At 43.4% G+C, this 15,714-nt stretch overlaps 1 protein-coding gene across 2 annotated transcripts in view; it reads left to right on the top strand.

Moving 5' to 3' along the window:
• The window catches only part of TOPBP1 (DNA topoisomerase II binding protein 1), a 103,656-nt gene that overhangs the window by 69,477 nt on the left and 18,465 nt on the right, over positions 1 to 15,714 (top strand). For both annotated transcript variants that reach the window (XM_077491520.1, XM_077491521.1), the window contains exons 19-22: positions 43 to 151; positions 10,533 to 10,728; positions 13,942 to 14,168; positions 14,252 to 14,412. In XM_077491520.1, the coding sequence (XP_077347646.1) occupies positions 43 to 151; positions 10,533 to 10,728; positions 13,942 to 14,168; positions 14,252 to 14,412 (693 nt within the window). The remainder of the gene's footprint in view (positions 1 to 42; positions 152 to 10,532; positions 10,729 to 13,941; positions 14,169 to 14,251; positions 14,413 to 15,714) is intronic.

Here is a 15,714-nt window from a genome sequence, read left to right as displayed (position 1 = left end):
TATATATATTCTCATTTTTTTTTTTTTCCCTTAACATTACAGAATAATAGTCTGCCAGATGAAGATGAACAGCCTGAAATGGCTGAAATTTCTCCTAATATGACACGCAACTCTGACAAAGCTCAAAATGCTTCAAGTGGTGATAAAGGAGGTAAATGGTTATAAAACCAAATGTACCGGTCTATTTAAAAAAGCAAGGAGGAGAAGAAGAAGTCTGTGTGCAGGAGCCCTTATAAAGCATAAAACCAGCAAATTACAAACCTTCCTTCAACACTGTACTGTCTTACTTTTACCATACCATATAATCTTCCCAAAATTGTGCAGGGACCAGATAAGATTAAGTGCACAATGATGATCTTTCTAAAAAATTTCCAAGCGGCTTAATTCACTGATTTTAAATGCTTTATGTCCTGTCATTGTTTAGTCGGGCGCGTTTGCTAGGAAAATTGTATATCTTGATCAAAGAATAGAGGGCACAGGACTGGTATTCATAGACCATGGGTTATTTGCTGCTCCTTTTTGGGTGATTGGACACTGGCAAATTTTCTGCTAGGGCCGCCCCTACAGCATACCCACATATCCCCACCTACTCCCATGAGGATCTAGTTTTTTGTTAGTGTCCTTTAAGTGATGACCTGTTCTCTACAAAAGTGTTTTTCCTTTTTAAATTGCTCATGTTTTTCTTAATCTGAATTTATCAACACCTGACTGGGTATTGCCTTGCACTACCTAGCAGTTTCCCAAATTGGTTACCCTCAGTGTGTAGCTCAGGAACCACATCCAGGCACCACTCTGTGGAGTCACCCTGTAACTTTTGCTTCAGGCACTGGATCTTGCATTACGCACTGACCTTGGCACAAAGTGCAATGTGTGGTTAGCTGCAAGTTGCTGCACAGGTCCAGGGCTGTGGTCAATTTCTGTGGTTCCCAGATGCCGATAACCCCTTTAGCAGCATGCCAACTGTGCCATAGCCTGGGCGAACCCTGGGCTATAATAAGCCCAGTGTCATGTTGTGAATAAGGTAAGACAGGGTTTCACTATATGTTGACTCCAATTCCTAGCTTTAAACAACACAAACTGCATAGTGTGCTATGCCCTGCAGATAATCTGGACTTGGTCTCAGAGAATGAGGTAGCTGCATCACGTCTCTCACATGACGTTTTTACATCTGCATATGTCATGCTTCCGAGATGATGTGTTTCCACCCACCTATTCTGCTGACAATGCATACATTACATTTCTGCATTCCTGTGGCCATATTCTATAACGACACAGCCACAGAAACTTGGTCAGCTCCTGGTTCGTAGTGGCTCCCTCTCTGGGTATGCATAACCCCATCTATTCTGCCCTGTTGAACCATGCCTGCTCCACTGGGGATCCCCTCATAAGCAATAATGGATCACAGGTGCAAAGGAGCCGAGTAGCATGTGTTCCGCAGAGGGCATGCAGGAAACGCAGAACATGGTTTTAGCTGTTCCCTTACAACAGAGCAAAGTCTTATATTGACACCATTCCCCTTAGCTGACTGTAGCTCTGTCTCAAGCAAACGCCATGCAGATTTCTCTGCCACTGTGAATTTTTTGGAAAACTTTTGCCACTTCTATAGCCTTTGGGTTTCCAGAGGCCAAAAACTCTATACATCTTCTTTTCTCTTCATCCATAGGGAGAAATGTGTATCATTTTAGTCAAACCTATTACAGTCCCAAAACCAGTAGGCATTCAGCCAATCCTGGATTCAAAATATTCTTGTTCTGAAATGGAGTCTACAAGGTCTGTCATTGCTTCACTTATACAAGTAAATTTTTTTTGCATCAGAAGATGTACAAGATGCCATAGTCCAGTGATGGCGAACCTTGGCACCCCAGATGTTTTGAAACTACATTTCCCATGATGCTCAACTACACTGCAGAGTGCCTGAGCATCATGGGAAATGTAGTTCCAAAACATCTGGAGTGCCAAGGTTCGCCATCACTGCCATAGTCTCATGTTCCTATAGCAGCAACGCTTCCTGTCTTTTTGTTGTGGGACACCAGCAGTTTGTGGTACTACCATTTGGGCTCTCTTCTGCATCCTGAGTTTTCACAAAATGCTCACCTTGCTTCTGACTCTTCTACAAACCCAGGATGTTCATGTTACTTAGATGACCTCCTGTTGAAGGACACCTCAGCCAAGACCTTGTCAGCGAGCTTCCAAAGGACCATTAGGTTTGGCTGGATAATCAACTTTCCAAAGTCTGCACTCCGGCCCTCACAACATTTTATATATTTTTTTTTTTTTGAGTACTTTGATCTAATCTGGGACACAGCGAAAGCCAGAATCTGCCTCCCTCAGGTGAAAATTTCCTCCCTAAGATTCAGTTCTCAGACCCTTAGGTCACCACAACATCCCACAATTTGCTTCTGCATGAGGGTTCTAGACTACATTGTGGCCTCCTATTGAGGCAGTTCCCTTTTTTGCCCAATTTTTAACACCAGACTCTTTTTAATCCAGTGTCCTCAAGATGTGAAACAAGGAGACCCAATCCTTGGATCTCCTAATTCTGATCCTGCCTTGGAACTGAAAAAGTCCATCATTCTTTCACAGGAATTGGAAGGTATTAATGACAGATGCTAGTCTTCCAGTCTTGGGTGTAGTTTATAACTATGATTAAGAGGACATAGTCCCAATAGGTGTAAAAACTGCTCCTTATCATTGTTGAAATGAGCGTTGTCAGACTGTTTCTACAATATTGAACCTCCTTTCTACAGGGTTACCAGTTAGGAGTACAGTCAGACAGTTCTACAGCAGTGTCCTTGGTAAATCATCAAGGGGGCACCAGATGCCTAGTAGTCCTAAAAAAAATTTGTCTTGTACACTCACTAACTGCACTCTTGGCCATCCAAGATCTTGGAGTGGTGAACCGTTAATGGTTTGACCTGGGGTGTAAACTCTGACAGAAATTTTAAAAGATCTCTGAGTGTAAAGGTGGGAATCACTAATTGAGGACATTCTGGCCTCCTTGGCCTCGTTGCCACTGGTTTATGCCTCCCCTTCAATAAAGATCCTTCCTTGACTGCTAAGCAAGATGGAAGAGGAACCGGTCCCGGTGATTCTCATCACAACAAATTTGTTGACAAGAACATGTTGCACAGACATACTCAAACTTTTAGTGGACGATCCCTGACCTCTTCCAAGCAGACCAGACTTGCAGGCTCAAGATGTGCCCTGTTCCATCTTACTTCTCAGTCACTGGCTTTTAAGGCATCAAAATCAACTCCACCAGAGATGTTGGTGTCTCCTGGGATTTACAGCATCAAACATCTGTATTGAAGATTTTTAAGGCCACTACCTGGTCCTCTGTTCACATATTTTCCAAGTTCTACCAAGTGAACGTTCAGGTCTCTGCTGATGCAAGCTTTGGCAACAGGGAGCTTTAAGCTGTTATCTGAGTATTTTGTTTGGGTTTCTTAACCACTTACTGACTGCCTGCCGTTAAACGGCAGCATTATGGCTCCCCTGCGTGAATGGCAATAGCTGTATGGCAGGTGCTTTAAGGGGTATAAGAGGCGCACGCTGCGTCACTTAAAAGCCGACGCATGTGCCCGGCAGCCATTATATCCACTGGGCACCCGTGATCGCTCCTGACAGAGCCAGAACGGGGATCTGTGTGTGTAAACACACAAATCATGGTTCTGTCAGGGGAGTAGAGACAGATTTTGTGTTCCTATTATTTAGGAACAGTGATATGTCTCCTCCTAGTCAGTCCCATCCCCCTACAGTTAAAACACACTCTAAGGGAATACATTTAACCCCTTGATCGCCTCCTAGTGTTAACCCCTTCCCTGCCACTGACAGCTCTGATCGCTGTATGAATGTCAGTGGTCCAAAAAAGTGTCAAGTGTCAAATCTGTCTGCCGCAGTGTCACAGGCCCGCTAAAAATAATACGCTTTATTTTTTAAATAAAAATATGTAGAAGAATACATATTGGCCTAAACTGATTTTATTTATTTTTTAAACTTGGGATATTTATTATAGCAAAAAAAATTAATATTGTGTGTGTTGTGTGTTTTTTATTTATTTTTTTTTTTTTAAATTGTCGCTCTTTTTTGTTTTAAAAATTAAAAACTGCAGAGGTGATCAAATACCACCAAAAGAAAGCGCTATTTGTGGGGAAAAGTTGAAGTATTTTCTTGTTGGCCTGCTGTTTGATTTTCTGTTTTTCTCCACCCTTCAGTTTTATTGCTTGGGTACTTTTTGTGGTCTCTGAATACCAGTCCTGTACTCTTGATTAAGATAATAGGAATTTTGACCCGCCTGTAAATTCCTTATCTTGGCGTAAATCCTTTCTTGGTATGAAAAAATAAATAATTGAGCTGGATGGGGTTATGGGTATGCTCTAGGGGCGACCTATACAAAGGTTTTTGCCCATGTTCAATCGCCTGAAGGTAGCAGCATTAAATCTATGCTTTATAAACAGCAAACCTGTTTGCTGTATTGTACTGTACTCCAAGATAGGAATTTTGACTTGCCTGTACATTTTTAAAAAAACATTTTCCCCCAGTCATCTTCCAGGATGGCTTAGAGAGGCTCCTCCCACCTAATACAGGAAACACATGATCCACGTTATAAAAGACCACCCATAGGCCATGGCCCCTCAGTATATGTCTTTCCTCTGGCCAGACATCCAAAAACAGGGGCAGTGAACCTGGGGAGGCATGTAGCTCAGGCTCATCCAGGCTGCCCTGGAATTTCTACTCTGGGGGACCCCCTCTTCGCATGGGAGCCTGCTTCGGCAAATAGGTACACTGGCAGTGTGGGATTTTGACTCGGATGAGTCTTGTGGGGGAGCATGCAGACTCCTGGTGTCCTGATACTGCAGGGCTGACATGTTTATTGGTAGCAAACACCGACCAGGTGGTCAGGGCTGCAAGCTCCATACACTGTTCCATGGGAGGAGACTGTATGCAGGGAAGCAGGTCTGGGACACCTGCAGACTCTGGCGCTAAGGTAAGAAAGAGGTAAATGGGGTTCCTCTTATCTTACTCCCTGTTGCGGGGGCACCAGGAGTTTTGGGTGGATTCTCTGTACTATCATCGGACAAGCGTGGCTGGTCTGGGGAGTCTGGTTGTGTAGGTATCCCTCTTTTGCCTACTGGTGGTGGGGCTTCATTTGCGTCTCCCTAGGTGGCTGGCTGGTCATAGGGTGATCATCTGCACCTTGTTTCCTCCCTGTAGGACAAGGGATGGGAGTAAAAGGGAACCGCCTAAGGGACAGATGAATGAATGAATGAAATATTTGTATAGCGCTCAATGCGAACTGAATCTCCTCTAGGCGCTGTGGCGAGCTTTGATCATCTGCTAAAAGAGGAAGGTCTTGAGTTTTTTCCTAAAAGCCAGGTGATTTTCTTCCAGGCGGATGTTGATTGGTAGAGCATTCCATAGCCGAGGCCCTTGGACAGCGAATCTCCGATCCCCCTTGGATTTATACCGGGCTTTGGGCACGAGGAGGAGGTTTTTGTTGGCTGATCAAAGACTGCGGTTTGGTGTGTAATGATTTATTTTCTTCATTGGGTATTGCGGAGCTTCTCTATGCACGCATTTGTGGGTGAGGCAAAGGGTCTTGAACGTGATCCGATTTTTTTGCGGTTAGCCAATGTAAGCTCCTCAGTGAAGGAGAGATGGATTCCCAGGGTTTTTTTCCTGTTATCAGCCTTGCCGCCGTGTTTTGGATCAGTTGTAATCGCGCAAGTTGATATTGTGGTAATCCTATGTAAAGCGAGTTTGCGTAGTCCAGTCGTGAATTAATGATTGTTCCAACTACCACTGCTTTGTCATTCTTTGGGATAAAAGGGATGAGTCTGCGAAGCATGCGCAGCAGATGGTGAGATCCACTGACTACTGCTCCTATTTGCGCATCCATTGACATTTTGCGTCTAAAATAACCCAGAGACTCTTGGCTTTGGTCTTTGGGGAGATAGTCTGCCCAAAGACGGTTGGTGGAGACCAGGAGGTTTTGGTTATGGGATTATGATTTGGGTGTAAGATAAGAAGCTCTGTCTTCGATTCGTTCAGCTGGAGGGAGTTAGTGGTCATCCAGTCCTCTATTGATTTGAGGCAGTTTTCAAGTTGTTGTTGGTGATCTTTTTTTTCATTGATCTGGAAATAAAGTTGCGTGTCGTCCGCGTAAGAGTGGAAGCAGAGATCTGAGCATCTGATGATTTGAAGGAGTGGGCGAATGTAAATGTTGAAGAGAACGGGTGACAAAGGAGAGCCTTGAGGGACTCCACAGGTGACTGCTCGAGATTCGGAGAGGAATTTTCCTAGTTTCACTGTGACAGATTTCCTAGGAAGGATACGAACCATTGGAGATCTGTGTCTTGGACTCTGGCTACTTCTGTGAGGCGGACGAGTAGAGTATTGTGATCTACTGTATCAAACGCTGCACTTGGGTCTAACAGTACGAGGAGACATGGCTCTCCGTCATCTGCTGCTTCAAGGGCGTCGTCCCAAATCTTAAGGAGTGCTGTTTCTGTTCCATGACCTGGGCGGAAGCCTGATTGCAGCGGGTCCAGATGCACAGCCTGCAAGTACAGGTTATCTACTGCCTGGACACCAGTTCCAGTGCTGCAGTGCTCTTTAAAAGGATTCCTAGAGAGCATTGATAAATTAAAAACTTTGTTTTCATTTTCATAAAGCTTCCTTCTCTGCCATAGGAGAGGCAGCTATCCTCGTGGGCACCCAGGCTGTAGAGCAGTGATGGCGAACCTTGGCACCCCAGATGTTTTGGAACTACATTTCCCATGATGCTCAACTACACTGCAGGGTGCATGAGCATCATGGGAAATGTAGTTCCAAAACATCTGGGGTGCCAAGGTTCGCCATCACTGCTCTAGTGGAGCCCTCCCTTACATTTGGTCAACCACCATATCTTAGTTTGCTGGCTAAGCTCCCTATGTTTGGGGCTGATCAATATGGATGCATCATGCCCACTGTCTTCCCCAAATCTCTTTTGGAGGGAGTACTGCATGGCTGGAGCAGAGGTATCCAGAGTCCCTGACTACTTCCAGGTGGAGGGGAGGGGTGCTTGTCTGCTGAGGCAGGTGAACCAGGACAGAATGCAGCAGGTCCCTCTGTATGGACATCTATAGGGTGGTTGTATAAGTATTCCCTGGTGCCATCATCAACAGACACCAGGGAGGGAGCGTGAACAGGTGGGGAATGATGCAGTAGGTGGACCTTGATCCTCTCAGGAGTATTACTGCAGATTTCATTTGGTCTGTAAAGCTACACCATGTACTCCCGGTTCCGCCATGACACTTGCTGTAATTTTTGGCGGATGGCCACAAGGTGGTTGCCCTTTAGGAGGATGACCTCTCTTTGGGTATTGGTTGCTGTGAGGGTTTACACGCCTCCTACAAACACATGATAAATGTGTTCCTGTCCACCATTAGTGTGGTCATTTGGAGGCAGAAGCCCTTACACACAGAGCTGGTGCTGGCAAACTCAGAGATAAACAGAAGCTGCAACCTGTTAATGCCTTCCTACACTTGGGTCATGCTTGTGCATGTGCAGGGCACCTGGGCTCTGCTTACTCCATGTCTACCATCACTTACACCTCTTGTTTTCAACAATTGGAGGTGATAGCTTAGTGGGGTCTGCCGTGGTTTAACCTGAACTTTCTGTACTTGGATTTGGGCAATAACCTACTCTTAGGCTGAACTAGAAACGTTAGATGTGGAACAGGCAACATTCAATTGATAGGCTCCTGTGCATAACCTCCATGCAAGGGTTGCACAGACAAACCTGGGTTTAATGATTGGTCGTCAATACCTGCAGGTGTTGGCCTTCTGATTGCTTTAGTTGCACGCTAGAGGGCTTTCCAAAGGTGTCAGAAGCTTTCATTTATCACTAGATTTGGACTTATGAGCTGGGAGGCTTTGTCTGTCTCCCACCTTAGCGTGTGTTATATAAAGCAAGCTAAGTGTACCGTAATCACTGTTAATACATTGTTTAAATATGTCGTTTTAAGGTGACTCACTTTTGCTTCTGTTCCAAATAGAATATTTGGTTGTGTCTAGGAGCTGAAGCTGTAACCATTATGTGGTAACATTATTTGTTATGCACTCCAGTTTGTGTGCCTAGAGTTCTATCACCCGGAGCTCCCTGGGTTCCACCATATGGACGTATAATGGATTGGTAGCCAGAGACTAAGCTATATCTATATGTGATTATATGAATTGTTGGCTTTGTGGCATTGACATTAATTGCATAAGAATTGCTGGGTGTGGGGTATTGGATAAATACTCTGTCTCTGTCCTCATACTTCTCCGAGTATGTTTATCCACATCGCGCCCGCGCTATAGCCGAAAGACGGCTACAGCGCAGACGCTACCTGTCGGGAGGGCGTCCCTGGACGTCCTCCTGTTTACTTCCACAATGCGCGCTCCTGAGAGCGCGCATTGGGGAAGTTCTGTTCTGGCCGTGTCCCTTGGACAAAGCCAATCACAGATCGCTGTAAACGGCCAATCACAGCGGCCGTTTACAGCGCGATCGACGTGTCCAATGAGAGATGATCTCATATGTAAACATATGAGATCATCTCTCAGCGCCGCTCTCCCTCCTCACACAGAGAGAGCGTGTGAGGAGGGAGAGATCAATGGCTGCGGCGCCCGTAAGTTCCGCAAAAAAAAAAAAGTTAAATAAACTGCCACCTGTCCCCAGTGTCACGTATAAGTGCCATCTGTCATCAGTGCCATATCAATGTCACGTGTCAATGGGTGCCACGTGTCATTGTCCTGGTGCTCCAAGGACTTCAAAAATGTAATAGGTAGTCAACAATTTAGATGTGTAATTTATGCTCCTAGAACATGTGATGGTGCTCCCTGCATATTGGGCCTCTCTAAGTGGCCAGGCTATGAAAAAGTCCCACACATGTGGTATCGTAATGCTCGGGAGGAGCTCATGCCTCCTATACAAACGAATGTGTTGACTTTTGGGCTACGTTTCTACTGTTGTGAGCCCCAAGGTTGTGTGATTTGAAGTGCAGCTTTGATCCAAATTCAGTCTCTGTATCGGGGTTGCATCAGGGGTCACATCGGGGTAGTAGAGGTTCCTTTTCTAGGTTGCTGAAACTTTAAGCTGCATAGATCGGAACGGGTGCTATTCTAATTTATAGGTGGTGACTTCTCATGCAACTTTGTGTCCAGGTTCGCATGGCGAGTCGCACTAGTGGGAACGGAGCTTAATAGTTCAAATGACCTCCTTGAAGTTTAGCCCTCTTTTGTGTATGTGGCTGTATGAATTGGAAGGCTTTTACCTGACCGTTGCATTGTCTTGTGCAATCAGCAATAGGTTGTCTTAAAGTGGTTGTAAACCCTTTACAACCACTTTAAACTACAGACGAGCCTATATTTAGGCTCGCCTGTAGCTGCACTGGATATCTCCTAAACCTGCGCAGTTTAGGAGATATCTCTATATTTGCTTGTGCCGGCGTCATCGGCACGTGCACACAAGCCGCCGGATCGGCGAAGAAGGACCGATGTGGGGGCTTCAATCTCAGGTAATCATTCATAATGAGCTAGTATGCCATGCATACTAGCTCATTATGTCTTTATCTTGCAGTTTTTTTTGTTTTTTTTTTGGATAGTCCAAAACTGATTTACAACCACTTTAATGCATTAATGTTCTTGGACAGCAGGTATGTAAATGGTTTAGAGAGAAAATATCTGGTCGCAGTGACCTTGCCTGGGTATTTTTTATGCAATCTCTCAGGCTATAAGGACATTGAAATTCCACAAACTAATACAATTATATATGTGATGGTTTTTTATTACATAAGTATTTTTTTTGGAGTTGCTCCTTGTGGCAGAAGGTTCTGTAAGTTTTCTTGTGGTATGAATATACCTCAATACTAGCCTTGTGTACTCTACAAGGTACTTTTATTTTTTCTTTTATAATGTGGATCGTGTGTTTCCTGTGCTAGGTGGGAGGAGCATCTCTAAGCCGTCCTGGAAGATTCAAAATAAAATAGTATTAGGAGCTCTAATTGTAAACCTTTAAAGAAGATCTTTACTCTAGAAAGAAAACATTGAAAGTCAGCTGCTGACTTTTAATAAAATGCCTGCCTCTCCAGGGATCCAGTGCTGTCCTCACCCAGGCTGGTTCTTCGCCTGTCTTTGGGTCCTCTGCACTGGCATGTTTACTAAGGTAAGCCCCCTGTGACTCCTTTCGGCTTCTCTGCTGGCTGATCGCTGTGCATGCGTGAACTGTGCTGTACATTGTGAATGGTCCCACAGTTCTGTGATGTGTCCCAGAAGACTGCAGGCAAAGAAGGGGGGGGGGGGGGGGGTGAACTGAACTTCTGCTCTGATTGCCTAAGCAATCAGAGTGGGGGTGGGTACCTGCTCCCCACCTAAAAAAAATATATTGGGCCAAATGTGATAGATATGGGGGATGGGCAGTTTGAAGTTCCACTTTTAGGCTTCATTTTTTATCTTGTGTTTATTTTATTTAGGCAATCCTAATTAAATTTTTCACTTTCCCTTGCTGATAAGGTCTCACACAGACATTGGAGATGAGGGAAAATTTCCAGCGACAGCTGCAGGAGCTGATGTCTGCAACATCAATTGTGAAAGCTCAAGGGCAGAGATCATCGGCATTAAGTAGAGCAGGGTTTGATACATCTCCCTGTACTCCGGAAGGTGCTCGTACAACACGTATTAGCAGGAGCCGAATATTGGAAGCACGAAGGTATTTATTTATATAAGCCAGTAATACCATATAATATTTATCTTATTGTTATCCTTAGGATCATGCGCACTGCATTTTCATGATGTTTGTTAAAGGTTTTTTTTTTTTTAACCTTAATGCAAGTGGATGCTGCCTCGTTCTGATGCTGCATCTGTCCTCAGTTGGCTCTAAGACCGAGAACTGAGCGATCAAACACTGCTGATCACTTAGCTCTTGGACTGCAGAGAGCCAGTGACTGTCCTTTACTGGCTCTCTTCTCTGCCCCTCCAGTGATCACTGGAGCACTGTACTGTGGAGGGGGGCAGGAATGACTGACTGAGAGGCTGAGCCAGCTGTCGATCCAGGCACCTGGGTGGATCTCTACCATATGGTCGGGATCTTTTCAAAGCCTGGACTGGCTCTGATGCTAGCCAACAGTGCTTCAGCCTGCTGTCGGCTGAAAACGAATCACAGGAGTGCAGAATGAACTGCAGTCCTGTGGTTTATAGGAGACATACAGTCAAAAAAGCTTTGGCTATATTTCCCCTTTTTTAAGGTAAGAAAAAACCTTTTCAGGTGCAGCTTCTCCCTGCAGCTGTGCAGTAGAGCAGTGGCGGTACTCTCTCTCAATTTTCACTGGATTCTGTGTGAGGAGCATCAGCTATTGGCTCCTGTTACTGTCCATCAAATCCAGATCTGAGGGGGCAGTACTGAGCCACACCATGTGTTAAGACGTACACAGTGTAGTGCAGGATCAAGCCTGCACAAGTACCCACTGTAGCAAGTGGCTTGCTGGGGGGTACTCAAAGGGGATTGGGGCGGTTCTGTGCAAAACCATTGCACAAAGCAGATAAGTAACATATTTGTTATTTAATCACTTAAAGACCACCCACCACATATATACTGAGTCAGGGCCGCTCTATTGTGCGAAACAACATACCTGTACGTAGTTTCATGTAATAGGTAAAGGAGGGGATAATGGCGCAAAAATCCACTGAGTGTCCAATATAAATTAAAAAAGGAAGAACAGGGGAGATAAAAAAATGCATAAAAATTTTCAAATAAATCTAGGCACCGTAGGGAGCAACCTTGGAAGTGGAAGCAAGAACTCTGAAATAACAAGGAAAAAGAGACCAGGTGCGCCAAACTAAGTGGAGTATCTAAAATCACTTTTTAATGAATTTAAAAAACAAAGCCAAATGGCTAATCACAAACGCAGAGTGAATACAGGCATGTAGAAAATCAAATGGCAAGTGCTTCAGCAGTCCGAGTTTCTATCCATTGCTGAGAAACTGGTTAGATGCAATACACCAGATTCGCCTGTAGGTTAGCTGGTAACGTGGCCGTGTAACCTCTGAGTCAATCCGGAATGCCCAGTGGTACAGCGTACAAGCGTCCTGCACATCTGACGGAAACTGGAGCCCTAAGTACGTTCCAGCCTGGGACGCAAAAATCGAGGACCAGAAGTCACATGATACGGGTAGCCAATGGGATGACGTGTTTCACAGCTCCGTTGTTTCTTCAGATCCGGCTACCAAAGGTAAGTAAGAACAATGAAAAAACAAAGAGGACATATATACATACTGTCAAACAATATATGACATTGAAAAAAAAATATATAAATTAAATAATGAATCACAAATATTTTTATCATATCATAAGAAATATTCTATATATATATATATATATAATATATATCTATATCTCTCTCTAATATGTGCGTGTATATAATGTATGTATAAATCTCGATAAAAAATGTATATCCTAAAAAATATATAAAAAATATATCTCACTTGGTGAGATCTAGCAATAATTAATTATGGATATAAGCTCACAGGGATAGGCCATCATAAAAGGAGCGTCATCATTAAGGACAACATATAAACTGGATGGGCTTTGTGTAATGGATACAAGGGGCGAATGTGTGCCACGGGAGCCGATGCCCGTGCCCGGAGGCTGAATAAACGAGACGTATCCCAGTTCTGACTGGAAGAGAGAGCGATCAGCTGTTCCTAGTGATCACGAACAGTGATCTCTCTCTACTCCCAGTCAGTCCATCCCCCCTGACCATTTAGAGAGCACCTCCCTAGGGAACACTTAACCCTTTTGATCACCACTAGCGTTAACCCCTTCCCTGACAGTGCCATTTATACAGTGATCAGTGCATTTTTTTATAGCACTGGTCACCAAAAAGTGTCACTTGGGGGCAGATTTGTCAGCTGCAATGTTGCAGGCCCACTAAAAATCGCTGATCCCCGCTATTACTAGTAAAAACAATCCAAAAAATAAAGTCCCTAAATCTTTCCCCTATTTTGTAAATGGTATAACTTTTGCGCAAACCAATCAATATCCACTTATTGAGATTTATTTTTTTTAACCAAAAATATGTAAATACGTTTTGGCCTAAGCATGAGAATTCGTGTTTTTTTTTTTTTTTTTTTTTTTTTGTGTTATTGGATATGTATTATAGCAAAAAGTTATACACGTTTGTTTTTGTTTTTTTGATAAAAATGTGGGATATTTATTATAGAAAAATGTAAAAGATATTGGGGGGTTATTTACTAAAGGCAAATCCACTTTGTATTACAAGTGCAGACTGCACTTGAAATTGCACTTGGAAATGCAGTCACTGTAGATCCGAGGGGGACATGCAAGGAAAATAAGAGACATACATTTTATTTGGGTACAGCGTTGCATGTTTGCGTAATTGTAATGCAGTGCCGTATCACAAAAAATGGCCTGGTCATTAAGGGGGTAAAACCTTCCAGGGCTGAAGTGGTTAAAAAAATAAAAAATAAAAATGTTCTTTTTTTATATAACAAACATGTTATACTTGCCTGCTATGTAAAATGGTTTTGCACAGAGAAGCCCTTATCCTCCTTGGGTCCCCTGGTGGCACTCCTGGCTCCTTGCCTCCGCGAGCGCCCACCATAGCAAGCTGCTTGCTATAAGGGGGAACTCATGTGGACTTGCTTCTGAGCTGGCTCTGTGCATCCAGAGACAGATCACTGCTCAGGGGAGTTAGGGAGCTGTGTGTGTGTGTTTTTTGTTTTTATGTGTTTTAGTAGAGTATTTGTTTTGGTAAAAAAACCTTTCAACCTTTTTAGAACCACTTTTAATGTTGTAGTGTGCATTGTATCTGCTGTTACCATAAAGAATGTCCACACCTACAGCAAACACATCCTAAATCCCAGATTGCACCTGCTTTACTTTAATGTGATGCTTCTCTTTTAGAAATTCTCGACAGATCTTAATGGATTTGAATACAGAACCATCACAAAATGAGCAAATTATTTGGGATGACCCAACTGCAAGAGAAGAGAGGGCCAAGCTGGCCAGCAACTTACAGTGGCCTAATAGTCCCTCCCAGTGCACAGAACCTTTGCTGCCTCAGAAAGGTCAAGTTAATGACACATCTAATTTCAAAGAATCTTTAACGGATACAGAGATAGCTGAAATGGGTAAGGGCAGTTAGCACCTAGTCTAGCACATTTTGTATTATGATCTCTGTTGTCACTTTTTTATTTTGTACTTTAAATTTCAGAGGCATGTGAGCTAGAGCATACTTCATCCAAAGACACCTCAAAAAAAGGACTGGACCTCCAATCTCCAGTTAAGGAGGACCCCCTGATCCCCACCCCACAGGCTCCAAGCGTTGCATTCCCACTTGCCAATCCTCCTGTAGCTCCTCAACCTAAAGAAATGGTACGGTTTTCTTTATTGTGCCAACTGCTTTGAAATGTTTGAATACTTTCTCTAATTTTGTAAGAATTAAAGTCACCATTTTCATCCAAATTGTACATTTGGACATAGTTGTCAAAAAAACAGAACTTTGCATGCTAGGCCATGATTATAAAGTTTTAGGATAGGTTCAGCTTTTTTTATGTTATATTTGTGCTTAGGTTGTAACGTGTTCCAGCATAGCAAATGACACCCCCCCCCCCCCCCCCCCCCCCCGTGGATCTGAGCAGCACAAACCAAAAACCTTATTTTATACTTTGCTTTAAATATTAAAAAAAAAAAAAAAAAAAAAATAATTCCCATCTGTCCATGTCTCCATACTTTATTTTGTTGAGAAATGATTACAAAAACCAACCCCCTAGCATTTCTGACCATGACCATCCTGTGTAAGGGCAAATGATTCATGTAACGTTTACTTCCTGGAATCCATCTGCTCTTAGCTCGGCATGCAGGAGAGTGATTTTGGCTGAGAAATTCCTTCCTCATCCCCTTCCCTCCTGAAGACTCCTGGGATAAGTAACAGAGTTGTTGAACCTTCTGAAGACTCCTCTGGGATGCATGACATAATTTGATTTGCCTAGGCTAGGAACCAGGAAGTAACTGATTATATATATATATATATATATATATATATATATATATATATATATATATATATATATATTAATATAAAGCTAGCGGCATGAGGATTAAAAATAATCACTGTTGATTGGGAGAGTGAAGTTCCACTTCAAAGTCTGGATCAGAAGGCTTAGCATTCCTATACATGAGAATGTGGTTTGGTGCTCCAACGACAAATGAAACCGCAGTGCTGAATCTAGTGATCTCACGGACAGCCTGGTCAAGTACTAAAACTACATGTACCACGCTAGAAATTCACTATTATTAAAGAAGAATTGATGTCTAAATTAACAAATTGTGAACAGACAATGCTGTTCATTGAAGAGACATGCCTCATCTCTTCTGCAATAAAATAGACGTACCTGTCTACTTGCAGACTTCTTTAAATGTATATTGAGCTGCACATGTGCAGCAGAGTTTACGTTCCTGGTGAGGTGCCTGTGTGCACAAAAGTATCATAATCATCATGCATAATCCCATGACAGCCAATCAAATAAAATAAAGACCATCACTTGGAAGAAGGGAAAATATTCTGGCGTAATCAAGTGTCCTTCTGGGCATTTAAGCAAAGGGAAGTATTGCAGACTAATGAAGACCACATCTACATTAAGTTTTCGCATGTGGGCTGGTGTCTGTTCAGCAGGG

This window comes from Lithobates pipiens, unplaced genomic scaffold, assembly GCF_037356315.1.
Source record: "Lithobates pipiens isolate NorthernLeopardFrog02 unplaced genomic scaffold, aLitPip1_a1.2 Scaffold_19, whole genome shotgun sequence".
Classification (NCBI taxonomy): domain Eukaryota; kingdom Metazoa; phylum Chordata; class Amphibia; order Anura; family Ranidae; genus Lithobates; species Lithobates pipiens.
The sequence above is the reverse complement of the archived record's forward strand: the minus strand, read 5'-3'. Positions and strand labels throughout refer to the sequence as shown.